Source organism: Entelurus aequoreus, linkage group LG22 (genome assembly GCF_033978785.1).
Source record: "Entelurus aequoreus isolate RoL-2023_Sb linkage group LG22, RoL_Eaeq_v1.1, whole genome shotgun sequence".
Taxonomy (NCBI): domain Eukaryota; kingdom Metazoa; phylum Chordata; class Actinopteri; order Syngnathiformes; family Syngnathidae; genus Entelurus; species Entelurus aequoreus.
The window spans coordinates 40,017,647-40,044,127 of NC_084752.1; the positions used below are offsets into that span (position 1 = coordinate 40,017,647).

A 26,481-nucleotide genomic window follows, 5' to 3' on the forward strand; every position below is an offset into this window, starting at 1 on the left:
AAAAAATGTTTTTGAAGATTATGAATCAATTTGGAATGAAGATGAGATAGAACATGATCCAGTTTCACTTCATTTGCTTCAAAAATGATTATTTATGTAGTACAAATCTATCTTTGTGACCGTCTATATACAAAAGCAGTGAAGTTGTCACCTTGGTAAATAAAAAGAGAATACAATGATTTGCAAAGCATGAGTCACACCAAAATCATTGGAATTTCAACTTGACTTTCTTCAATTGGAATTGCAATTTGACTTCCTGTTTGCAACCTCAACTCAAAGCCATGGAATGAATGTGGAATGTGGGAGAAATCCTCAGTTAAATTGACAACATGACACCATTTCAACCTGGGCGCTCTGACGTCCTTGGAAAAAAATGGCAAGTGATTCCAAGGACTGGGAACTGGTTCTGACCAAGAACCACTTTGGCCGTGTACTCAACACCCTCCCCTAAGTGCCGACTTTTTAAACCAAGGGCCCCATATTAAAAAATCAAAGGACGTGTGGCCCTTTTGAAGCTTTGTAATGGAGGGGGAAGAAGCTAACACTGATAACATATACTGCAACAACAAAAATGGCGCGTTATTTTGGATGTTTAAATAAACATTTCACCTTTTCTTCATGACTTTATGCCTTTTTTGCTATATTTTCTGTGTGGAAATTGAACTTTAAGACCAGGGGTGTCCAAAGTGTGGCCCAGGGGCCATTTGTCAATGGCACATTCTAAAAATACTATTTAAACAAACAAACAAAAGATCAAAAAGTTGCAATGTTGACTAATAACAAAAAGTTGCAATGTTGACTAATAACAAAAAGTTACAATGTTTATTAATAACAAAAAGTATTTTTTTTCTTTAAAGCGATCATTGCTAAAAAAAAAAAAAAAGAATCAAAATCCATGTTTTTATGAAATATTGACCTATCCAAGCCTCCCATTACTTCACTTTAAATACTCCACTTTGAAATATTTTTGGGGAAAATACTGCAATTTCGCCATATAAGAAACATTGTTTTGGACAAAAAGAGCATACAACAAAAACATGAACAATTGATAAAGAATTAAATGGATCTGAAGTTGATCAAGAGACTTAATCGTTACAAGTAAAACATTTTTATTTTATTTTTAAAAATGACTTATTTAACACTTTTATGCGTGGGGCTCCTTTGGATCTCCAATAATTTGAGTATGATTTGTTTTTAACTGTCACTGCTCAAATAATAATGAATTAAAATCAATGTTATGAATTATTGATCTATTTCCCCGAGAGCAAGTGTTGCTGAACACGAGACAAACTAAAGAAGGACTGTGCATGTGAGCTTGCTGTTTTATGTATTATTTGGATCTATTTATCTGAGGACCATGTTATTATGTTTTTGTGTGTCATTATCAATTTACACTGAATTAGTTTGCTTGCAATTTCCTTGTACAATGTGCAATGTACAATGTACAATGACAATGTGCAATGACAATGTACAATGTGCAATGTACAATGTACAATGACAATGTACAATGTGCAATGTACAATGTACAATGTACAATGTGCAATGTGCAATGACAATGTGCAATGTACAATGTACAATGTACAATGTGCAATGTGCAATGACAATGTGCAATGTGCAATGACAATGTGCAATGTACAATGTACAATGTGCAATGACAATAAAGATATATTCTATTTAAGGCTGCATTTACTTCACATCAAATATTACACTTCCAAAATGTTTTTGGGAGAAGTATTGCATAAAGTATGTTGTATGTTTGCCATTCAAATCAGTGTTTAAACAAAAAGGGCATGAAACATAATAATAAAAACTGTTTATCTACAGATAGAGCTGAAGTTTAAAGCAGGTCAAGTCTTCAATGTGTCCTGCCAGACGACCAATGAAGTTGACCGAGAGCAAGGATGTTTCAAGTCTTCAATGTGACGACCAATCAGCACTTAGGCCAGGTGCGTCTTTTCATATCATTTACAAATCAGCGCTCCCTAGTTGACATTTTGTTGCCATCTGCTGGCCAACAAAGGTAACTCAAGTCAATGTCCATTTAAATGTACATCAACGTATGTGCACAGCATTTACTCATATGACCCAACCCAAACAACCTCCCCTAGTCATTATGCAGAAAAATGTTTTCCACCAGCACAAAAAAGTCCACAAACATGTCACACACACACACACACAGACACACACACACACACACAACACATCCTGCTCATCGAACTTTGTGGATATTATAAGAAAACACTCAATCAGCATAAAAAAGTGTGTTTAAATGCATCACAAGGCATGATGGGACAACGTAAAACACTTTCTTCACACTAATCCATGTTTGGTGCATTTTAGCTGCTTGATATTTATGATTCAATACAAAACTTTAAGGAGGTCGTCACAGAGGTAACCAATTTTTGTAATTATTAATTATATATACACACATATACATATATACACATATATATATACATATACGTACATATATATACACATACATATATATATATACATACATATATATATACAAATACACATACATACACATGTACATATACACACACACATATACATACAGTACATACACATACATATATAAATATTTATATATACACATATATGTGTACATACATATATATATATACATACATATACAGTATATATATACACATATATATATAGACACATATATATACACATACATATACACATTATATATACAAACATATATACACATATATATATACACATACATATATATATATACACACACACACATACTGTATATACACATACATATATATATATATACACATATATATACATGTATGACATGTATGTTTATATATACATGTATGTGTGTATATATATATATATATATATATATATATATATATATATATATATATATATATATATATACACACACATATATATATATATATACACACACACACACACGTTAGGTCAGAAAAAACACAGAGGCTATATCATCCCTACAAGCCTGTCTCGTCAGGGGATTTGTGACAGCAGGAAAACCTGCGAAACAGGCTTGTAGGGATGATATAGCCTCTGTTTTTTGTGACCTAACATATATTCTGCTGTACCCCGGTATTGAGCACTGTATAATGGATAAACCACAGAAATATATATATATATATATATATATATATATATATATATATATATATATATATATATATATATATATATATATATATATATATATATATATATAGTAAAAAAAAAAAAAAAAAGGGACACCCCTGATCTAGAGATTTAAGCGTAAAAAGTAAACTTGAGGAGAGCCCTAAAGGTTAAAAAAGTTCAGATATTGTATTGGTTTTGACAATGATAAATATCAAAATGGACCCCACATGCTTTGATGTTTCAGTGTGCGACCCTCAGTGGAAGAAGTGTGGACCCCCCAGTGGAAGAAGTGTGGACCCCCCAGTGGAAGAAGTGTGGACCCCCCCAGTGGAAGAAGTGTGGACCCCCCAGTGGAAGAATGTGCCAATAAAAAGCAGCTACAGACCAGAGATGGCCCCCGTGCCGCGGCTTTGACACCCGCTTGTCTTGATGCCAACTTACGTGGTGCCCCATGAAGCAGGAGGTAGCATGCTAGTGAACAACCTGCTTTTCACTCTGTTGTCCTTGTCAGTCTAGTCCAGGTCCAGGTCCAGGTCCAGGTCCAGTCAGACTTGTATAACAAACTCCGGGTTGGTGTAGGAGAAGCCTTGAAACTCATCCTGGTCCAAGTTCATGATGAAGAGTTTGTCCGTCGGCGTCAGCTCCACCGCCATCTTGGTGAACTCCTTGTCGAAGTTGCCCACGTCACGGCGGGATTTCTGCCACAGTGAGAAAGGTTCAAGTTCAGAATTACTGGTGCGGGGGGAGGGGGGGGCGGGGTGGGGGGGGGAGGGGGGAGCAGACTGACAGGAAGCAGGAAGAATTCCAATTGAAGCACAGTGATGAGGGGAGGAAAGAAAAGTCCACACAAACATGTTTGATAACAATGAGTGAAGATTGGAAATGAAATAGTTGTACATACATACATTTTGTTTACACACAAACTGACAGACAGACGAAGCAGGGACCTACACACAAACTGACAGACAGACTAAGTAAGGACCTACACACAAACTGACAGACAGACTAAGCAGGGACCTACACACAAACTGACAGACAGACTAAGCAGGGACCTACACACAAACTGATGGACAGACGAAGCAGGGACCTACACACAAACTGATGGACAGACTAAGCAGGGACCTACACACAAACTGATGGACAGACTAAGCAGGGACCTACACACAAACTGATGGACAGACTAAGCATGGACCTACACACAAACTGACAGACAGACTAAGTAGGGACCTACACACAAACTGATGGACAGACTAAGCAGGGACCTACACACAAACTGATGGACAGACTAAGCAGGGACCTACACACAAACTGATGGACAGACTAAGCATGGACCTACACACAAACTGACAGACAGACTAAGTAGGGACCTACACACAAACTGACAGACAGACGAAGCAGGGACCTACACACAAACTGACAGACAGACTAAGCAGGGACCTACACACAAACTGATGGACAGACGAAGCAGGGACCTACACACAAACTGATGGACAGACTAAGCATGGACCTACACACAAACTGACAGACAGACTAAGTAGGGACCTACACACAAACTGACAGACAGACTAAGTAGGGACCTACACACAAACTGAATGGACAGACTAAGCAGGGACCTACACACAAACTGATGGACAGACTAAGCAGGGACCTACACACAAACTGATGGACAGACTAAGTAGGGACCTACACACAAACTGACAGACAGACTAAGTAGGGACCTACACACAAACTGACAGACAGACTAAGCAGGGACCTACACACAAACTGACAGACAGACTAAGCAGGGACCTACACACAAACTGACAGACAGACTAAGTAGGGACCTACACACAAACTGATGGACAGACTAAGTAGGGACCTACACACAAACTGACAGACAGACTAAGCAGGGACCTACACACAAACTGATGGACAGACTAAGTAGGGACCTACACACAAACTGATGGACAGACTAAGTAGGGACCTACACACAAACTGACAGACAGACTAAGCAGGGACCTACACACAAACTGATGGACAGACTAAGTAGGGACCTACACACAAACTGACAGACAGACTAAGCAGGGACCTACACACAAACTGATGGACAGACTAAGTAGGGACCTACACACAAACTGACAGACAGACTAAGCAGGGACCTACACACAAACTGATGGACAGACTAAGTAGGGACCTACACACAAACTGACAGACAGACTAAGTAGGGACCTACACACAAACTGACAGACAGACTAAGTAGGGACCTACACACAAACTGACAGACAGACTAAGTAGGGACCTACACACAAACTGACAGACAGACTAAGTAGGGACCTACACACAAACTGACAGACAGACTAAGTAGGGACCTACACCCTACCATGTGTCGCCAAAAAACAATTACCACTCCACTTCACCTTAACGACAGCAAAAATCCCTTCCAGACAGTTTAAAAGTGTTTTTTCATAGCTACCACTAATTTCACTTGCCTTATACATAAAAAAGCATGCAAGATTTATGCTGATATTGGATCAGTATCGGCCAATTTTCAAGGCTCCAATATCGGTTTTGTATTGGAAGTGAAAAAGTTTATTTCTTGCGTCTCTAATTATAAATATTATTCTGATCATTCGGAGTAGGACTCGGGTGTAGGAGCACCGTGACAAGAACAGAAGCACAAAGAAATCCAGAAAGAGAAGCGAAGATGTTAGTGAAAACAAGTCCTGACTGACACAAGTAGACCAGAGACAAGACCTGTGTGGGAGAGAGGAACATTCCAGAACACACATATTCCAAAAACAGCTTCAACACTGGGAGAGGAGGTGAGCGGAGAACAGAAAAACAAAACAAAAAAAAGGGGGTTTACCTCCTCTTGTCTCGTCTGATCGCAGCCAGCTGAACTGAGGACGGTCCTCAAACGCACCACGTACTGTACGTGATTGTGTGTTACAACAGTTAACACAATTGAAGAAGCTGAACTGAGGACGGTCCTCAAACGCACCACTTACTGTACGTGATTGTGTGTTACAACGGTTAACAATTGAAGAATCTGAACTGAGGACGGTCCTCAAACGCACCACGTACTGTACGTGATTGTGTGTTACAACGGTTAACACAATTGAAGAATCTGAACTGAGGACGGTCCTCAAACGCACCACGTACAGTAAGTGTACTGTACATGATTGTATGTCAGAACGGTTAACACAATTGAAGTCCACGTGAAGTCCAGCATAAAGTGCAGCTTTACAGATGCCACGTGTGTGTTCACCATGTATTTGTTCCACCTTCATACACAAAGCATTAAAAAGGAAAAGGAAGAAACTTTCATTGCTCCTCCGTCTCAGTGAACTCGGAGGTGGAACAAAACTTTGAGTTAGCCAAAAAGAAAAAAAGGGTTTGGGTAAGCTCCGCCCTGAAGAAGTCCCGATGACTTGCCAACGCGGTCATATTTGTTGTACAGTAGGACGGGGATTCAAATGGCCCCCATGTGTCAGGGTTTACCCGACACATGAAACGTGACAAACTGCAGTAGAGTGTTGCATATCTTACAATTAGTTTTGTAGCAGTTCAAACTTTGACCACAGTGTCAGTTGCTATGTAGAGTGGTGCTTTCCATCATTTTCAGCAGACTGCATTGCAAAATGATTAGCACTCCGCGGGCCGTATCACATATGAGAACACAGTATGTTGGGACTCTCCCTTTTACAGGGAAGTCCTCTCAGATTATTTTCTAAATAAAGTGAAGTGACTCAAGTTGAATAATTCTAAAAAATAAAAAAGTACAAACAATAGCAATATCAGCGCGGAAGAGTAGACCCAGCTGTCTAAAGTTGCTGTGATTTCTGATCGATTGTGAAGGCGCCAACGGGACTTCTGCGTGTGCACGTGTTGGCAGTTCAGCTTGTTGTTGTTGTTTAGTCTCGTTGATAAAGACAACGTTGGTCCAGCACATCTTTGTTATGTTGGACGTACAAAACAAGCAGCAAAACAATCAAAACTTTGTGAAAGCTGTCTTTGATCTTACCAGGGGCGGCATGGCGTAGTGGGTAGAGCGCCCGTGTCAGAAACCTGATGGTTGCAGGTTCGCTCCCCGCCTCTTACCATGCCGTTGTGCCCTTGGGCAGGACACTTCACCCTTGCCCCCGGTGCCGCTCACACCGGTGAATGAATGTGGAACGGGTGACAGGTGGTGGTCGGAGGGGCCGTAGGCGCAAATTGGCAGCCACGCTTCCGTCAGTCCACCCCAGGGCAGCTGTGCTACGAAAGTAGCTTACCACCACCAGGTGTGAATGAATGATGGGTTTTTAACATGTAAAGCGACTTTGGGTACTTAGAAAAGCGCTATATAAATCCCAGGTATTAATATTATTACCGATCAAAAGGCTTGTAAAACGCCACTGTGTAGGATGGGAAGCGACATGAAGGCGTCGGTTTCTTTGATGTATTGTAATCCACGGGAAGATTTTGTCTTGACCCGAGTTCCACAAAGCGGAGAGGAAGCAGGACCTGACCCCCCCTCCAGGCACATTTTCCTTGAACTGTTTTGTAACCAAAGGCGACGGCTGTTTACGACCCCCCTTCCCTTGGAAACAGCTGTTGCCATGTAATCAGGGGAAGTCCAAATAAAAGAGGCGGCGTACAGTCTTTGGTCAGAGCGTGGTACAAAGAGTACAGCCCAGACGTTGCTCCTCAATGAGCTCAATTGAACTCTGTCTCTGTTTAATTCCTTGCTTCTTGCCTGTTTAATAGATGTGCTTGAACCTGACAGTAAGTGCTGTATTAACTGACTTGGACACTTGTGGTATGGAAGAATTCCATCCGTTTTTGTGTTGCCACTAGGAGGCTAAATCTACATGTTCTAGTAAAACTATGTTTTTTTTACACTTGTAGTAATTCAACTTTTCCCCAACATAACTCATTTGAAAACCTGCTGCGTACATATTTGAGTTCAAAATGTTTTTTCTAAATAGTTGTAAGAAGGCAGACACAGCACAATCGGCGCCAGTGAGTATATTATCATTTCCAGTCATACAGAACAATACAATCCATGGAAGCTTCTTTCTTTCATCCACAACAACAACATTTGATATATTCACTTAAAATTCTTCCCGTATTTCCCGCCTTGTACTGTACTTGGTTTATTGTCATTTGTCTGTCTGGAGCAAATTGTTGCCGTGGCAACAACAGCCCTTCCGATAAGCTGAGAGGTGGATTTGACGCATTTGTTCCGCACCTGGCTCACAATAAACGCGCATCTTCTTGAGCCGTAGGGGGAGAAAAAGGTGACGGTGTTGGTGAAGACAATGGTGATGGCGTACGTCGGCACACCCGCTCGTCCTGGTCGGACTTCGCTTGACTGATTTCTGAGCTGTACTTTTGGCACTCTGGCAAGTAAACGAGAGCGAATACAAGAAATATTCTGCTTTTACAGAAGGTAGTCACGCACGATACCGTGCTAATTTGTCATGTATCATTTTCCAGCTCTCAATACTGAACGTCCTTACGTCGTCGTGCTGATATTTTGGTGTAAGTAAATGAAGAACTGAAATGGCCATTTGACTCCAAACTGTGGTGAGAATGAGTAATTACCGTATATTCCCAACTACAAGCAGTGACTTTTCTCCCTAGCTTTGAACCCCGCGGCTTATAAAACGGTGCGCCTACTTTATGTTTTGTATTCAACAAATAACTTGCGTACACTGAAAAGGTGTTTTTTTGTTTATAAATGTTGATTTCTATTTACTGTTTTAATTGTTTTTTCCCTTTAAAATCGTTTTTAATCATATTTATTTTTATATTGGTTCTATATTTATTTATTTTTTGTTTTTGTTCAGTCATCGGTGGAGCTAACAATAATATTTGATTATTGTTTTTAATATTGTTGTGCAGCACTTTGGAAACATTTTTTGTTGTTTAAATGTGCTACATAAATAAAGTGGATTGATTGATTGTTTGTGCTATGGCGCCATCTTTTGGATCAGTTTGCTCACTGCAGGTTGAAAATGTACTTCCTGTTGTCATGCCTTGAACCGGAAGTATAACAGTCCATTCTTCACTCCAAGCGACAACTGTTGAGTTTTACAACATAACTAAAACAACTCTGACGGACTGAAGCGTCCCCATGTGTGACGTGTGCAGGAGTGTGTTCATGCATATTCGTAATGCAATCAGGCTAGCGTTGTTAGCTTCAGCGAACATGCTAACACATTAACAAGTGTCTGTGTTAGTATTATTAACTTACTTATTTTTGTGTTGTTTCACTTTCGTAAATGAGTCTGTTTAACTGATTGGAGAGCGAGCTTTCGCAGCTTGACCATGACTTCTGTTTTGTTTGATCAGCCGTTTTACTGCCCTGTTTGGAAACATTTAATGTAAATAAACATTTACAAATATATATCATCGTGGCTTATTGGGCGGTGCGGCTAATACATGTAAAAATATTTATTTCTTCTCAAATTTGGTGGGTGCGGCTTTAAGCCCGGAAAATACGGTAATTGATTACGATGGGTTTTTTTTTAATACCACTAGTTTTTTCTGAACTCCCGTTTCCATGCTAGCATGGCGTGGAGCTGAGTAAAGCTTGCCATAGTTGAGGTCTGCGCGGTTCTTCTTCTGGCCACAAACTACGCTAGTTGGATTTTGTTGGAGCTCCCGGCGAACAACGCTTACTTCCCCGGCCCGGACGTGAGCGACGATGGCGACTTTCTCCCGGGCTGTCTTACGTGGGAGGCGGACCGCGGCGGCGGCGGCGGCGTGTATGTGTGGCATGGTCAGTGAGAAGTGTGAGGGTACTCAGGGTTAAGAAATGAGAAGCCTTGGAACTCGTCCTGGTCCAAGTTGGCTATAAGCTCCTGATCTGGGGGGGTCAGCTCGGGGGGGTGGCGTGTGAAAAAGCGGTCAAAGTTCTCGGCGTCACGCCCGCACTGCCATGGAAGAGGAGAGAGAGAGAGAGAGAAGATGGAGGGATGGGAGAGAGTGTGATGAGGAATGTGACCAAAACAAACGGGGGAGAAAAAGGGGAGATAGAACTAAAAAACATGGCATTAACCAATCAAATCGCTCACAGCCGAGACTGCGGCTTTTCATTGGTCGACTGCGTGAGCCGTGGTCATTGGTCAGGTGTTAGAATAGTGACCAATGACAGGTGATGTCGGGGCGCTGGGAACGGGACATGCTTGTGCTAGCTAAGCAGGAGGAGAGCGGCCACTCCGTGTACTCACAGATTTCGGCTTGAAAGGCGGCTGAACTTCTTTACTCTCCAGTTTTTCCCAGTCGATGTAGCGGAAGAAGGCGTGCTCCTTGATGTCCCTCTCGCCCTCGGGGCCGCAGCCCAGACGCTTGCCTGGATTCTTGGTCATCAGCTAGAAATCACACACGTCATCAATCATCTTTGTGTGTGTGAAGTGAAGTCAATTATATTTATGTAGCGCTTTTCTCTAGTGACTCAAAGCGCTTTACATAGTGAAAGCCAATATCTAAGTTACATTTAAAGCAGTGTGGGTGGCACTGGGAGCAGGTGGGGAAAGTAGGCTGACCATACGTCCTCTTTTCCCCGGACATGTCCTCTTTTGCGGGGATGTCCGGGGTGTCCGGGCGAGGTTTCTTAAATGCCTCAAATGTCCGGCATTTTGAGTTAGGGTTGCGTGTACCGGGTATTTTCGATGTACGTCCAGAGTTAAGAAGGGGTTGAACAAAACAAAGTGTGGAGGCGTGCGTGTAACACGGGTGGGAAATAAGACATATTTCCTCTCATGGCATCCCCTCATATTACCTGCGCCCTTTCCACGTTTAATCTCACGAGTTGAACACATGCGCTCGCGTGACCCGCTGCAGCCGTCCCAAGATGGCTGCCAGGTGCGGTGGCTAAGCCTGGGCACATCTGAAGCCGGTATGTTTTAAAGTTGTCGTTTGCCTGCCTATCGTAAAAACAACCGTCCAACATTTTACAACTAATTGTAAACTTATAGGTGCCGACCATCAGGGCCAAGTTGCGACGAGAGAGTGTTATTAAGCCGAGTTGGTAAGTCAATCTGTTTGCTAATAGTAGCTGCTAGCCGTACCCATGTATTGTCTATGGGCGGTTAGCATCGGCTTTTAATCCCGTTTCCTCCAATGCTTCTGATGCCATTGAATTTATATTTATTTAGAGTCTTTATTTTGGATACTTACATATGGTGACTGAGTGTTGTGGCGTTTTAAGGCCATGTGCACTTTTTATGCTACGGTAAAGACAATGAATGAACACTGTTACACCCGTCATAGTGACGTCACTGTTATTTTCTATTGTTTAATATTGTTCATGTTACACCCGTCATAGTGACGTCACTGTTATTTTCTATTGTTTAATATTGTTCATGTTACACCCGTCATAGTGACGTCACTGTTATTTTCTATTGTTTAATATTGTTCATGTTGCACCGTCATAGTGACAACACTGTGTACTGTCGTGTTTGTTATGTTGTACATACATGGGATGGTTGAATATTGTTAATGTTAGCAGTATTATTGCTAATAATGATAATAATAAGTGTAACTTATTTATTGAAGGTCGAACAATAGATGACTTAATGTTGATGTTTATGTGCGCACATTGATTGAACTCCGGGTCCTGTGTTTACGTAGGCCAGGTCCCTAAGTCTTGGATGGCGAGCAGTACATAGGCCTTGAGCCTGAGCCCAAGGATCTCCACCTCTCAACCCCTGAACTCCACCTGCTCTGGTCAGGCCGGTAGGCGGCTTATAGCCGAACCCCTTGCCTCGCACCTCATTACTCTGCAGCCCTTTGCACTACCTCATACACACCCTGCCCATAAACTGAACTGTCACTACAAACTGCCATATCCACAACCCCAACCCTGGGACCCCATTTTGAAAATTCCTAGCACCAACACTGCTGTCAACAGAGGAGAAAAATGCTTTATTTAAATAAATATATTATTTATAAAGCAAGTTGGAGTATCATTGGCAAATTTTCACCTAGTCCCCGCCTTATATGTCCTCTTTTTGGGATTTCAGAATATGGTCAGCCTAGGGTAAAGTGTCTTGCCCAAGGACACAACGGCAGTGACTGGGTTGGCAGAAGCGGGGATCGAACCTGGAACCCTCAAGTTGCTGGCACGGCCACTCTACCAACCGAGCTATACCGTACTAGGGTTGTTGTACGTACACCGGTACTAGTATAGTACCGCGGTACTAATGAATCAATATTGGAAGTCGTGACATTGCTGGTTTTACGAGCAGAGGAGCATGTTCGGCAGCGCACACACACACAGAGTACTTACAAGCAGACACAGTGTGTAGACAGAAAAGGGAGAATGGACGCATTTTGGTGTAAAAAGTAAAGATAAAGGTGACGTTATAACACTGAAACACCCTCAGGAATAGCTGCTTTAAGACATGGCTAGCTAGCTAGTGGCTAACGTCCCTCCACAGTGTTTTAGCTACTTCTAAATCACTAATCCTGGCCTCCATGGCGACAAATAAAGTAAGTTTCTTACAGGTATCATTATCACTGGAATAGCTAGACATGCATCACAATGTAAACAAACGCCACGGCTGGATCGACACCGGACATCCACTGTAATGATACCAAGTACAATAGCTTATTTAGTCGATACTACTAGGATTACGTTGATATTTTTTGGCATCACAACATCTTCTTTCGTTTTTTTTTTAATGTATATTATGTTTATAAAGTCAGTAAATACGTCCCTGCACACATGAGGACTTTGAATATGACCAATGTATGATCCTCTAACTACTTGGTATCGGACTGATATCAAAATTTGTGGTATCATCCTAAACTAATGTCAAGTATCAAAGAAGAGAAGAATAAGTGATTAATACATTTTAACAGAAGTGTAGATAGAACATGTTCAAACAGAAAATAACATCCATCCACAGTGTTTTGGCTACTTGTAAATCACTAATCCTGGTCTCCATGGCGACAAATAAAGTAAGTTTATTCCAAGTATTATTATCACTGGAGGATGAGGAATAGCTAAACATGCTTCACTACACACCGTAGGAGGATACAATAGCTCACCGCTGTCACAATGTAAACAAACGCCATGGGTGGATCTACACCTGACATCCACTGTAATGATACCAAGTACAAGAGCGTATCTCGTCGATACTACTATGACTACATCGATATTTTTTATCATCACAAAATCTTTTTCCGTTTTTAAAAAATTCATATTATGTTCATAAAGTCAGTAAATACGTCCACATGAGGACTTTGAATATGACCAATGTATGATCCTGTAACTACTTGGTATCAGATCCATACCTAAATGTGTGGTATCATCCAAAACTAATGTCAAGTATCAAAGAAGAGAAGAATAAGTGATTATTACATTTTCACAGAAGCGTAGACAGAACATGTTCAAACAGGAAAATAAGCAGATATTAACAGTAAATGAACAAGTGGATTAATAATCAATTTTTACAGTTTGTCCCTCATAATGTGTACAAAATAATAGGTGTACAAACGACACAATATGTTACTGCAGACTAATTAGGAGTCTTTGTTTGTTTACTTACTACTAAAAGACAAGTTGTCTAGTATGTTCACTATTTTATTTGAGGACTAAATGACAATAATAAACATATGTTTCATGTACACTAACATTTTTGGTTAAAATAAAGCCAATAATGACATTTTTTTTGTGGTCCCCTTTATTTAGAAAAGTATCGAAATACATTTTGGTACCGCTACCAAAATATTGGTATTATTACGACCTGATTGTGATGACTTGCATTGATTGGAATCAGACAGTAGTGATGATAACCTCCACCTTTTACAATGAAGTCCTCCTTTCTGTCCAATACCACATGAAAGTGCTTCCATACTCCTTTTTATGCACTTTACAAGAAACACATTGGCGGCAAACTCCCTAGCTTGCTAGCTTGTGCGCGCTAGCTTTCTAAAACTCTTATTTTGTTAGCGCAGGCAGGATGAAGCAGGGCTTTTATTGTGAAGACAGGAACTGTGCAGTTGGTCTTTAGAGTGGCCTAGTGGTCAGAGTGTTTGCCCTGAGATGGGTAGGTTGTGAGTTCAAACCCCGGCTGAGTCATACCAAAGACTATAAAAATGGGAGCCATGACCTCCCTGCTTGGCACTCAGCGTCAAAAGTTGGAATTGGGGGTTAAATCACCCAAAAATGATTCCTGGGCACGGCCACCGCTGCTGCTCACTGCTCCCCTCACCTCCCAGGGGGTGAACAAGGGGATAGGTCAAATGCAGAGGACACATTTCACCACACTTAGTGTGTGTGTGTGTGAGACAATCATTGGAACTTTAACTTTAGACGACAGGTACGGCGCAAGAGTGTTGAAATAAAAAGTGTTTCTGGCCTTCCTGTCGGTCATTTTTTCTTAATAAGGAACTGGCAGCAGCCAGCGTCATCTCACAAGACCCTCGCGTGCCGTGAATGTCAATCAAGTCACGTCTTGGTGAAGATTGACGATCTATTTTTTGAATGCCTTGCTGGCGATGGACTGACACACCCTCCACCATCCACCTAATGGCCACCCCGGGTATACCACGGTACTTTATTAGTACCAATATACTGTACAAGCCTACTTCTACTTGTTTGTGTGTGTGTGTGGTCTCACCCCCTTGCAGATTGCGACCGCCTCTTTAGACATGGATTTTGGGTAGGAGACGTGATGCTCCATGATGGACTGGAACAACTCGTCTTCATCCTCTCCGTCGAAAGGTGGCTGGACATCAAAACATCAACAAACGTAAATATTCTGCTCACTATTTTGTGTTCTTTTATAAAAAAAAAAAGTGTTATGATTCCAACCTGCCCTGCAAGCATTTCATAGAGTAGAACTCCAAAGGCCCACCAGTCTACAGACTTGCCATAGGGCTGGTACGCTATGATCTGCAACACAGTTGAAAGGGCTGAGTGTTGTCGAGGGGCAAGACGAGCGCTCGGTGAGCGAACACACCTCGGGTGCGATGTAGTCTGGGGTTCCGCAGAACGTCTTTGTGGTGACGCTGTCGTTCATGTTCTCCTTGCACATGCCGAAGTCGGCGATCTTTATGTGGCCTTCCGAGTCCAGCATGACGTTGTCCAGCTTGAGGTCCCTGCAGGCACACTTGCAGGTGATAAGTACGTACTACACTTCCAGGGAGATGGTCAACAGGCACGCAGCTTCAGCCAGCAGACGAACACGCTCACCGATACACGATCCCTTTGACGTGGAGGAAGAAGAGGCCGGTGGCGATCTCAGCGGCGTAGAAGCTGAAACACACATGGAAGGTTTGGCTTTTTTTTTGAGGTTTCTGTGGTGCGGCTCAACTTTAAGTTCAAGTTAAAGTAGCAATGATAGTCACACACACACACACACACACACACACACACACACACACACACACACACACACACACACACACACACACACACACACACACGAGGTGTGGCGAAATTATTCTCTGCATTTGACCCATCACCCCCTAAGGCAGGGGTCGGCAACCCAAAATGTTGAAGGAGCCATATTGGACCAAAAATACAAAAACAAATCTGTCTGGAGCCGCAAAAAATTAAAAGCCATATTACATGTGTCATGAGATATAAATGTAATTAAAGCTGCAAGCAGCGTTGGACGGGTCCGCCTTTTGGCAGGTGCTAGTCCTAGGTGTCCCAATACTTGTGTCCAGTGGTAGTCCTGAGTGAGACCTACATAGAGGTTTTTGTTTCGTGTCTCTACGATATTCGCACTGGGAGTTAGAGGAAGTTGTGTCTGAGTTGACATTGTCATTATAGGCTATTGTGTGTAGAATTTGGAGGACAAAAAAGCAATAATTGCATTTTCCGTTGTCATTTTAGGCACCGGAGCAACTTTAGTGCTGCGGGTCTTTGAAGGCTTGTAAAATCTAAACAGTAGCACGAATCAAAACCCTTTCTTCAACTTTTAATCAGAAGGGTTCAATCTCTCTCCTGTAGCAGTTTGAAGCCGAAACGACAAACGCGCTCAGAGGAGATAACGTTTGATGTTTGGTGACCGGTGGTAACAAAATTTTAGTTTTGAAGCAGGAATAGCAAACTTCCTGTTGATTTTTGCTGAAGGATGTCAATCTATGAAATGTAGGTCTAGGTGAGACCTACATAGATGTATTTGTTTCATGTCTCTAAGACGTTCCTACCTGAAGTTACAAGCAGTTTTGTCTGAGTTTTCCTCTGAGAAGCAGTTTTTTCTCTGTTTTATTCCAAAATTGCTGTAGAACGCAATTTTTAGTTTTGGGGTTGGTTTTTTTTTTCAGATCGCAATTTCCACCAGTCCCGATGTGTGTGAGGATTTTGGTGAGTTTTGAAGTATTTTACGGGGGTCAAATTAGAGGTCAAAGAGGCAAAAATGAGTGTTTTTAGTGCATTTTTGTCTTAAATGGGAAATTGCCAACTTCCTGTTGGTTTTTGCCCGAGGATGTGTCATTATGAGTTGTAGGTCTAAGTAAGACCTACATACAAGTTTTTGTTTCATGTCTCTACGACCTTCCTAGTGCAGGGGTCGGCAACCCAAAATGTTGAAAGAGCCATATTGGACCAAAAAAACAAAAACAAATCTGTCTGGAGCCGCAAAAAATTAAAAGCCATATTACATGTGTCATGAGATGTAAATTTAATTAAGAGGACTTAAAGGAAACTAAATGAGCTCAAATATAGCTACAAATGAGGCATAATGATGCAATATGTACATATAGCTAGCCTAAATAGCATGTTAGCATCGATTAGCTTGCAGTCATGCAGTGACCAAATATGTCTGATTAGCACTCCACACAAGTCAATAACATCAACAAAACTCACCTTTGTGCATTCATGCACAACGTTAAAAGTGTGGTGGACAAAATGAGACAGAAAAAGAAGTGGCATAAAACACGTCCTAGAAAGTCGGAGAAAGTTATGCATGTAAACAGACTATACGGTGAGTTCAAGGACCGCCAAAATAAGTAGGACAAAACGGCGCTCGCCAAATACTCGAATCAGTGAAGCATATTTAATATAAACAGTGTGATTTATAACAATTAGGGAGGTTTGTGTCATGTTTGTCCTCCTACAGAAAGCATACTAAAACAAAAAAATTGATTTTTTTTCCCCTCATCTTTTTCCATTCTTCATACATTTTTGAAAAATGTCCAGAGAGCCACTAGGGCGGCGCTAAAGAGCCGCATGCGGCTCTAGAGCCGCGGGTTGCCGACCCCCGTCCTAGTGGGAGTTACAGGCAGTTGTTTTTTGTTTTTTCCTAGGGGGCGCTAGAGCGCAATTTTGGTTTTTGGGGTTTGGTTTTTTGACTAAAGTGTGCTGTCACAGTTTTTCTATGTGTGTGTAAAATTTGGTGAGTTTTGAAGCATGTTAAAGGGGGCAAAGTAGTGCGCAACGGAGCGGAAGAATAATAATAATAAACATTACAAATTCAATAGGTTCCTTTGTAACCAGTACAAAGGACTCCCTGTGGGAGTCATTTGTACTGGTTACAGGGCGGACCCTAATTAAGAGGACTTAAAGGAAACTAAATGACCTCAAATATAGCTACAAATGAGGCATAAATGTACACATCGCTAGCCTAAATAGCATGTTAGCATCGATTAGCTTGCAGTCAAGCAGTGACCAAATATGTCTGATTAGCACTCCACACGAGACAATAACATCAACAAAACTCACCTTTGTGCATTCATGTACAACGTTAAAAGTGTGGTGGACAAAATGAGACAGAAAAAGAAGTGGCATAAAACACGTCCTAGAAAGTCGGAGAAAGTTATGCATGTAAACAGACTATACGGTGAGTTCAAGGACCGCCAAAATAAGTAGGACAAAACGGCGCTCGCCAAATACTTGAATCAGTGAAGCATGTTTAATATAAACAGTGTGATTTATAACAATTAGCGAGGTTTGTGTCATGTTTGTCCTCCTACAGAAAACATTCTAAAACAAAAAAAATAGATTTTTTTCCCCTCATCTTTTTCCATTCTTCATACATTTTTGAAAAATCTCCAGAGAGCCACTAGGGCGGCGCTAAAGAGCCGCATGCGGCTCTAGAGCCGCGGGTTGCCGACCCCCGCCCTAAGAGGTAAGGGGAGCAGTGAGCAGCAGCGGTGGCTGCGCCCGGGAATAATTTTTGGTGATTTAACCCCCAATTCCAATCCTTGACGCTGAGTGCCAAGCAGAGAGGTAATGGCTCCCACTAGGTGTGGTGAAATTTGTCCTCTGCATTTGACCCATCCCACTTGATCACCCCCTGGGAGGTGAGGGGAGCAGTGGGCAGCAGCGTAGCCGCGCCCGGGAATCATTTTTGGTGATTTAACCCCCAATCATTGGTACTTTAACTTTAACTTAATTTTTATAGTCTTTGGTATGACTCGGCCGGGGTTTGAACTCACGACCTACCCATCTCAAGGCGGACACTCTAAATTACCGTATAACTCGGTGCGCCTGATTTACGCTTGATGGATTGTTGGAGCTTTTACGGCTACCATAGTCAGACGTACTGTGCTTCAACATACGGGTATTATTATGATGCGCCTGATGTACGTATTCATTCAAAGTCATTTTATTTGGTACATGGTGTAATGGTAAGTGTGACCAGTAGACGGCAGCCACATAAGAGATACGTGTGGACTGCAAGTTGACGCCAGCTCAATAAATTACCCTAGCAAGTACCCGTAAGCAAGCAAGACCAAAACTTTGATGTTTCACTGAGAATATAGAGTGAATGTTGTCTGTCTATCTGTGTTGGCCCTGCGATGAGGTGGCGGCTTGTCCGGGGTGTAGCCCGCCTTCTGCCCGAATGCAGCTGATATAGGCTCCAGCACCTCCCGCGACCCCGAACGGGACAAGCTGTAGAAAATGGATGGATGGACACACGGCGCTCAAAAATCTGTCAAAATGTTTTAGTACGACTTCGGTAAGCTCCGAGACCGTACCGCTTGATGGATTGTTGGCGCTTTTACGGCTACCATAGTCAGACGTACTGTGCTTCAACATGCGGGTGTTATTATGATGCACCTGATGTATGTATTCATTCTGCTTCTGCTTACCAACTGCAAAGTCATTTTATTTGGTAAAATACGGTATGTCAAGTTGTCATGTTTAGTAGTTAAAGGAGACCTATGACGAATTTGGTTTTCCCTGACTTATAAATGTTGTGACATTGTTGGATGCTCCTGTTAAAGAGGAACTGCAAAAAGTGTAAGGTTGTGAATCCTCATTTGTCCAAAAATAGCCGTCTTCGTGGTCTGTTACCAAGTCTGCCATGATTAGAAAACACACTCGTGTTTGATTCCGGGAACAAATTTGCTGTAGAAAGACAGAAGTGCGCTGCTATGGAAACGGAAATAAATGCGCCGAATAATTAGTTCCGGCTGTGCATAAAATGACCAAAATAAGGTAAATATTGTACATATTACATATTGTTATGAAGGTGTCTGTTACTACATGATATATATACTTGCAGTGTGTATATTGTACATATTACTTATTGTTATGAAGGTGTCTGTTACTACATTATATATATACTTGGTGTGTATATTGTACATATTACTTATTGTTATGAAGGTGTCTGTTACTACATTATATATATACTTGCAGTGTGTATATTGTACATATTACATATTGTTATGAAGGTGTCTGTTACTACATTATATATATACTTGCAGTGTGTATATTGTACATATTACATATTGTTATGAAGGTGTCTGTTACTACATGATATATATACTTGCAGTGTGTATATTGTACATATTACATATTGTTATGAAGGTGTCTGTTACTACATTATGTATATACTTGCAGTGTGTATATTGTACATATTACATATTGTTATGAAGGTGTCTGTTACTACATGATATATATACTTGCAGTGTGTATATTGTACATATTACATATTGTTATGAAGGTGTCTGTTACTACATTATATATATACTTGCAGTGTGTATATTGTACATATTACATATTGTTATGAAGGTGTCTGTTACTACATGATATATATACTTGCAGTGTGTATATTGTACATATTACATATTGTTATGAAGGTGTCTGTAACTACATTATATATATACTTGCAGTGTGTATATTGTACATATTACATATTGTTATGAAGGTGTCTGTTACTACATTATATATATACTTGCAGTGTGTATATTGTACATATTACATATTGTTATGAAGGTGTCTGTTACAATATTATATATATACTTGCAGTGTGTACAGTACAGGCCAAAAGTTTGGACACACCTTCTCCTCATTCAATCTTTATTTCCATGACTATTTACATTGTAGATTGTCACATCAAAACTATGAATGAACACATGTGTAGTTATGTACTTAACTAAAAAAGGTGAAAACATGTTTTATATTCTAGTTTCTTCAAAATAGCCACCCTTTGCTCGGATTACTGCTTTGCACACTCTTGGCATTCTCTCCATGAGCTTCACGCACACCTGTGAAGTGAAAACCTTTGCAGGTGACTACCTCTTGAAGCTCATTGAGAGAATGCCAAGAGTGTGCAGAAAAGTTAAGTACATAACTCCACATGTGTCCATTCACAGTTGTGATGTGACAATCTACAATGTAAATAGTCATGGAAATAAAGAACACACATTGAATGAGAAGGTGTGTCCAAACGTTTGGCCTGTACTGTGTGTAAACGCTGATGGAGGGTTTGAAGGCTGCAGCGGTGACTCCTATCAGCCGCATCTTGCAAGCATCATCTTTAAAATCCTAATAAAATAAAAAATACATTTGTGTTCTTGTTCTTGATTGTGAACGTCAGGCAAAGTGCAGTTCCCCATTAAAGGCCTACTGAAAGCCACTACTAGCGACCACGCAGTCTGATAGTTTATATATCAATGATGACATCTTAACATTGCAACACATGCCAATACGGCCGGGTTAACTTATAAAGTGACATTTAAAACTTCCCGGGAAATATCCGGCTGAAACGTCGCGGTATGATGACGTATGCGCGTGACGAAGTCCGAGTAACGGAAGTTATGGTACCCCGTAGAATCCTATACAAAAAGCTCTGTTTTCATTTCATAATTCCACAGTATTCTGGACATCTTTTGCAATTTGTTTAATGAACAATGAAGGCTGCAAAGAAGACAGTTGTAGGTGGGATCGGTGTATTAGCAGCGGACTACAGCAACACAACCAGGAGGACTTTGTTGGAGCGCTAGCCGCGCTAGCCGCCGACCTCACCTTGACTTCCTACGTCTCCGGGCCGCCAAACACATCGGGTGAAGTCCTTCGTCCTTCTGCCGATCGCTGGAACGCAGGTGAGCACGGGTGTTGATGAGCAAATGAGGGCTGGCTGGCGTAGGTGGAGAGCTAATGTTTTTAGCATAGCTCTGTGCAGTCCGGTTGCTAAGTTAGCTTCAATGGCGTCGTTAGCACAGCATTGTTAACCTTCGCCAGCCTGGAAAGCATTAACCGTGTATTTACATGTCCACGGTTTAATAGTATTGTTGATTTTCTATCTATCCTTCCAGTCAGGGGTTTATTTCTTTTGTTTCTATATGCAGTTAAAGCAAGATGCTATCACGTTAGCTCGTAGCTAAAGCATTTCGCCGATGTATTGTCGTGGAGATAAAAGGCACTGAATGTCCATTTCGCGTTCTCGACTCTCATTTTCAAGAGGATATAGTATCCCAGGTGGTTTAAAATACAAATCCGTGATCCACAATAGAAAAAGGAGAGAGTGTGGAATCCAATGAGCCAGCTTGTACCTAAGTTACGCTCAGAGCGAAAAAAGATACGTCCATCACTGCCTCTCAAGTCCTTCACTGTAACGTTCCTCATCTACGAATCTTTCATCCTCGCTCAAATTAATGGGGTAATCGTCACTTTCTCGGTCCGAATCTCTCGCTCCATTGTAAACAACGGGGAATTGTGAGGAATACTAGCTCCTGTGACGTCACGATACTTCCGCTACAGGCAAGGCTTTTTTTTTATCAGCGAGCAAAAGTTGCGAACTTTATCGTCGATTTTCTCTACTAAATCCTTTCAGCAAAAATATGGCAATATCACGAAATGATCAAGTATGACACATAGAATGGATCTGCTATTCCCGTTTAAATTAAAAAAAAATCATTTCAGTAGGCCTTTAAGGATTTGGGGGATTTCTGATCGTTTGTGAGGTCACCAAAATGGCTTCTGTGTGTGCGCATACAAAGGACAGCAGTTTGTTAATGAAGAGAAAAGGTCAAAGCAAGGATCTGCCAATGTGGTCCAAGTTCCTCTATACAACAGGAGCACTCGAGTGTTTTTTCAACTAAACTCGGGGTGTCATTCCCCAGTTGAATAGTCCTGATCTCTATGATCCGGTTTTGGGCGTAACTCCTGTCCTCCATGTAGGATTTTCAGCATGCACTGAATTAGCCCGATGAAGTGTTGCACCTGGTTTGTACTCACACAGCATGGGGCTCCTTGAACTTCCCCACTTGTTGGATCTGGTACATGAGGTCCCCGCCGTTAATATACTCCATCACAAAATACAACCGGTCCTGGGGGCCAAAGAAGACTCTCCGTTTACCCGCCAACAACAGCATGAGGAGAGGGACAGCGAGTGCTACCATGGTCTGGAAGCAGGAGTGCAGCTGTGTGAGGAAAGGAGGCTTCCCGGCCAGAGCGAGGACCCTCTTCTCCACCATAGTGCACTCCACGTCATCGTCCTGGATCACCACGTCCTTCTTCAGGATTTTGACGGCGTACAACTCGTCGGTACCTTTCCTCTCGGCCAGCATCACCTGAAGCCGGCCGGGCCATGAGGGCAATTAGAGCGGTGACATTCAAAGTTCCAGACAGGAAGTACCTTGCCGAAGCTGCCCTTTCCCAGGACCATGATGAAGTTGAAGTCGGAGAGCTTGATGCGGTCCTGGTTGCCATTGCTGTCGTACTTGCTGACGGAGGAAGAGGAGGAGTCTGACGGCTTACCCGGGCCCACCTTTGCCCTCTGAGAGGAGAGACGGCATTAGCGGGAAAATAAAGACTTGACACCAAATGCATCGTTGTTGACTCACTGCAAACTTTTCTCGCAGCTCCTCATTGCCGTCTTCGCCTTCGGGCTGGACGGGAACGTTAAAATACTCTCCTTCCTCCTGGGACAGAAGCTTGAACCTTGGCGGAAGGATTAAAAAAAAGGGAACTCGGTTAGATATTGTCCAGTAGGATTGCACAAAAAACACTAAACAAAAATCAAAATCTTGATTCACACGAACAAAAAATGAAAGACTACTTAAAGGCCTACTGAAAGCCACTACTAGCGACCACGCAGTCTGATAGTTTATATATCAATGATGAAATCTTAACATTGCAACACATGCCAATACGGCCGGGTTAACTTATAAAGTGACATTTAAAATTTCCCGGGAAATATCCGGCTGAAACGTCGCGGTATGATGACGTATGCGCGTGACGAAGTCAGTACAACGGAAGTTATGGTACCCCGTAGAATCCTATACAAAAAGCTCTGTTTTCATTTCATAATTCCACAGTATTCTGGACATCTTTTGCAATTTGTTTAATGAACAATGAAGACTGCAAAGAAGACAGTTGTAGGTGGGATCAGTGTATTAGCAGCGGACTACAGCAACACAACCAGGAGGACTTTGTTGGAGAGCAGACGCGCTAGCCGCCGACCTCACCTTGACTTCCTACGTCTCCGGGCCGCCAAACGCATCGGGTGAAGTCCTTCGTCCTTCCGCCGATCGCTGGAACGCAGGTGAGCACGGGTGTTGATGAGCAGATGAGGGCTGGCTGGCGTAGGTGGAGAGCTAAAGTTTTTAGCATAGCTCTGTGCGGTCCGGTTGCTAAGTTAGCTTCAATGGCGTCGTTAGCACAGCATTGTTAACCTTCGCCAGCCTGGAAAGCATTAACCGTGTATTTGCATGTCCACGGTTTAATAGTATTGTTGATTTTCTATCTATCCTTCCAGTCAGGGGTTTATTTTTTTTGTTTCTATATGCAGTTAAAGCACGATGCTATCACGTTAGCTCGTAGCTAAAGCATTTCGCCAATGTATTGTCGTGGAGATAAAAGGCACTGAATGTCCATTTCGCGTTCTCGACTCTCATTTTCAAGAGGATATAGTATCCGAGGTGGTTTAAAATCCAAATCCGTGATCCACAATAGAAAAAGGAGAGAGTGTGGAATCCAATGAGCCAGCTTGTACCTAAGTTACGGTCAGAGCGAAAAAAAATATGTATTTCACTGCATTCTAGTCCGTCACTCTAACGTTCCTCATCCACGAATCTTTCATCCTCGCTCAAATTAATGGGGTAATCGTCCGAATAGCTCTAGCTGCGTTGAAAACAATAGGAAAATATGAGGGAGTGAACAACTGACTACGTCACGCTACTTCCGGTAGGGGCAAGGTTTTTTTTTTTAATCAGAGACCAAAAGTTGCGAACTTTATCAACGTTGTTCTCTACTAAATCCTTTCAGCAAAAATATGGCAATATCGCAAAATGATCAAGTATGACACATAGAATGGATCTGCTATCCCCGTTTAAATAAAAACATTCCATTTCAGTAGGCCTTTAACAAGTTACATCAAACTAGGGTTGTACGGTGTACCGGTACTACCGCATTTTTCGGACTATAAGTCACACCGGCCGAAAATGCATAATAAAGAAGGGAAAAAAACATATATAAGTCGCACTGGAGTATAAGTCGCATTTTTGGGGGAAATGTATTTGATAAAAGCCAACACCAAGAATAGACATTTGAAAGGCAATTTAAAATGTCTAAAGAATAGTGAACTAAGGCTGAAACGACGCGTCGACGTCATCGGTTACGTAAATACGTCGACGCCGTTTTTGTGCGTCGACGCGTCGCATATTTACGTCACACTACCATCATGGCGAAGCGCAAAGCAGACGATCAAAGCAGACGATGCGAGCGTTGCGAGCGAGGGGGGAAAAGCATGCCAAAAGTGGTCAAAAGTGTGGAAGTATTTCAATACACGGCCTAATAATGTTGTTGTATGCACACTGTGTCGAGCGGAAATGGCCTATCATAGCAGCACAACGGCTATGAACCAACATTTGAAAAGAAAACCATCAACTAGTCAATCGTCCGCGCGAGCATACGTTGTCATCATTACACAAAAACATGAATGTGTCATTTGTATCTGCTAGGGGTGTAACGGTACGTGTTTTGTATTGAACCGTTTCGGTACGGGGCTTTCGGTTCGGTACGGGGGTGTACCGAACGAGTTTCTAAGCTAAAGCTAACTTTAGCTGCTAAAGTCTTAACAAGCTGCTTCACTCCTTCTGCCTCTGTCTCAGCACGCAGCATTGTCCCACCCACACAACCATCTGATTGGTACACACGCAGCATTGTCCCACCCACACAACCATCTGATTGGTACACACGCAGCATTGTCCCACCCACACAACCATCTGATTGGTACACACGAAGCATTATCAGCCAATCAGCAGTGCGTATTCAGAGCGTTACCAGCCAATCAGCAGTGTGTATTCAGAGCGCATGTAGTCAGCGTGGAGCAGATAGGTGTTTAGCAGGTGAGCATCAGGCAGCGGACTCTCCCCAAATGATAATAAACACCTCCCAGTCAACTACTAGTAACATCACTATGAGCCCGTTGACCTTCTAGAAATATAAACTGCAGCTCAGCTCACTCGCAGTCCTGGCTTGAGGTGAAGGCTAATTACCTCTCAGTTCCAGCCACATCGACCCCTTCTGAGCGCCTATTTTCAGCTGCTGGGAATATTGTAAACATGAAAAGAACCAGAGCATGTAGACATGCTAACCTTTCTTCATTACAACTGTTAGTCACTCACTGGAATGAGTAGAATTGGTTATTGTGTACTGTGTTGGACTGGATGTTTATTTTGCACATTTTAAAAGCAATACTTAATGTTTACAGTGCTCCAGAATATTTAGATTGGCACTTTTTTGTATTGGATGTTTATCTTTATTTTTGCACATTTTAGCAAATAAGCAATACTTTCACTTTTGTTGAAATGTTTACACTGTTACAGAATATTTCATTTTGCACTTTTTTGTATTGGATGTTTATCTTTCTTTTTGCACATTTTAAAGCAAAATAAGCAATACTTTTACTTTTGAAATGCTTATACTATTGCAGAATATTAAGATTTGCACTGGATGTTGACTTTTATATTTGCACATTAAAAAGCAAATAAGCTACTTTTAATTTTGTTAAAGGTTAAAAGTTTTAAATGTTTACATTGTTACAGAATATTTAGTCATGTTGTTGTCAATGTTGACTGAGTGGCCATACTTCTTTTTTTTTGTAAATAAAAGCCATGCCTTTTGAAAAAACTCGCCTACATTTATTTTTTCATCTTCATTTTGAATAAAAAAATAATCGGTAA

At 41.7% G+C, this 26,481-nt stretch overlaps 1 protein-coding gene across 10 annotated transcripts in view; it reads right to left on the reverse strand.

The window, feature by feature from the left end:
* Positions 1–3,447: 3,447 nt before the first annotated feature.
* Positions 3,448–26,481, reverse strand: part of LOC133639703 (protein kinase C beta type) — a 96,114-nt gene continuing 73,080 nt past the window's right edge. For 5 of the 10 annotated variants that reach the window (XM_062033244.1, XM_062033246.1, XM_062033254.1 and 2 more), the window contains 9 exons: positions 23,140–23,236; positions 22,932–23,072; positions 22,532–22,866; positions 15,308–15,370; positions 15,075–15,213; positions 14,927–15,007; positions 14,733–14,840; positions 10,335–10,475; positions 8,110–10,037 (listed from right to left, as the gene is read on the reverse strand). In XM_062033244.1, the coding sequence (XP_061889228.1) occupies positions 9,885–10,037; positions 10,335–10,475; positions 14,733–14,840; positions 14,927–15,007; positions 15,075–15,213; positions 15,308–15,370; positions 22,532–22,866; positions 22,932–23,072; positions 23,140–23,236 (1,258 nt within the window). In that variant the 3' untranslated portion in view covers positions 8,110–9,884. Of the gene's footprint in view, positions 3,834–8,109; positions 10,038–10,334; positions 10,476–14,732; positions 14,841–14,926; positions 15,008–15,074; positions 15,214–15,307; positions 15,371–22,531; positions 22,867–22,931; positions 23,073–23,139; positions 23,237–26,481 lie in introns of those variants that run through there. The other 5 variants (XM_062033247.1, XM_062033249.1, XM_062033248.1 and 2 more) reach the window with 4 other exon arrangements.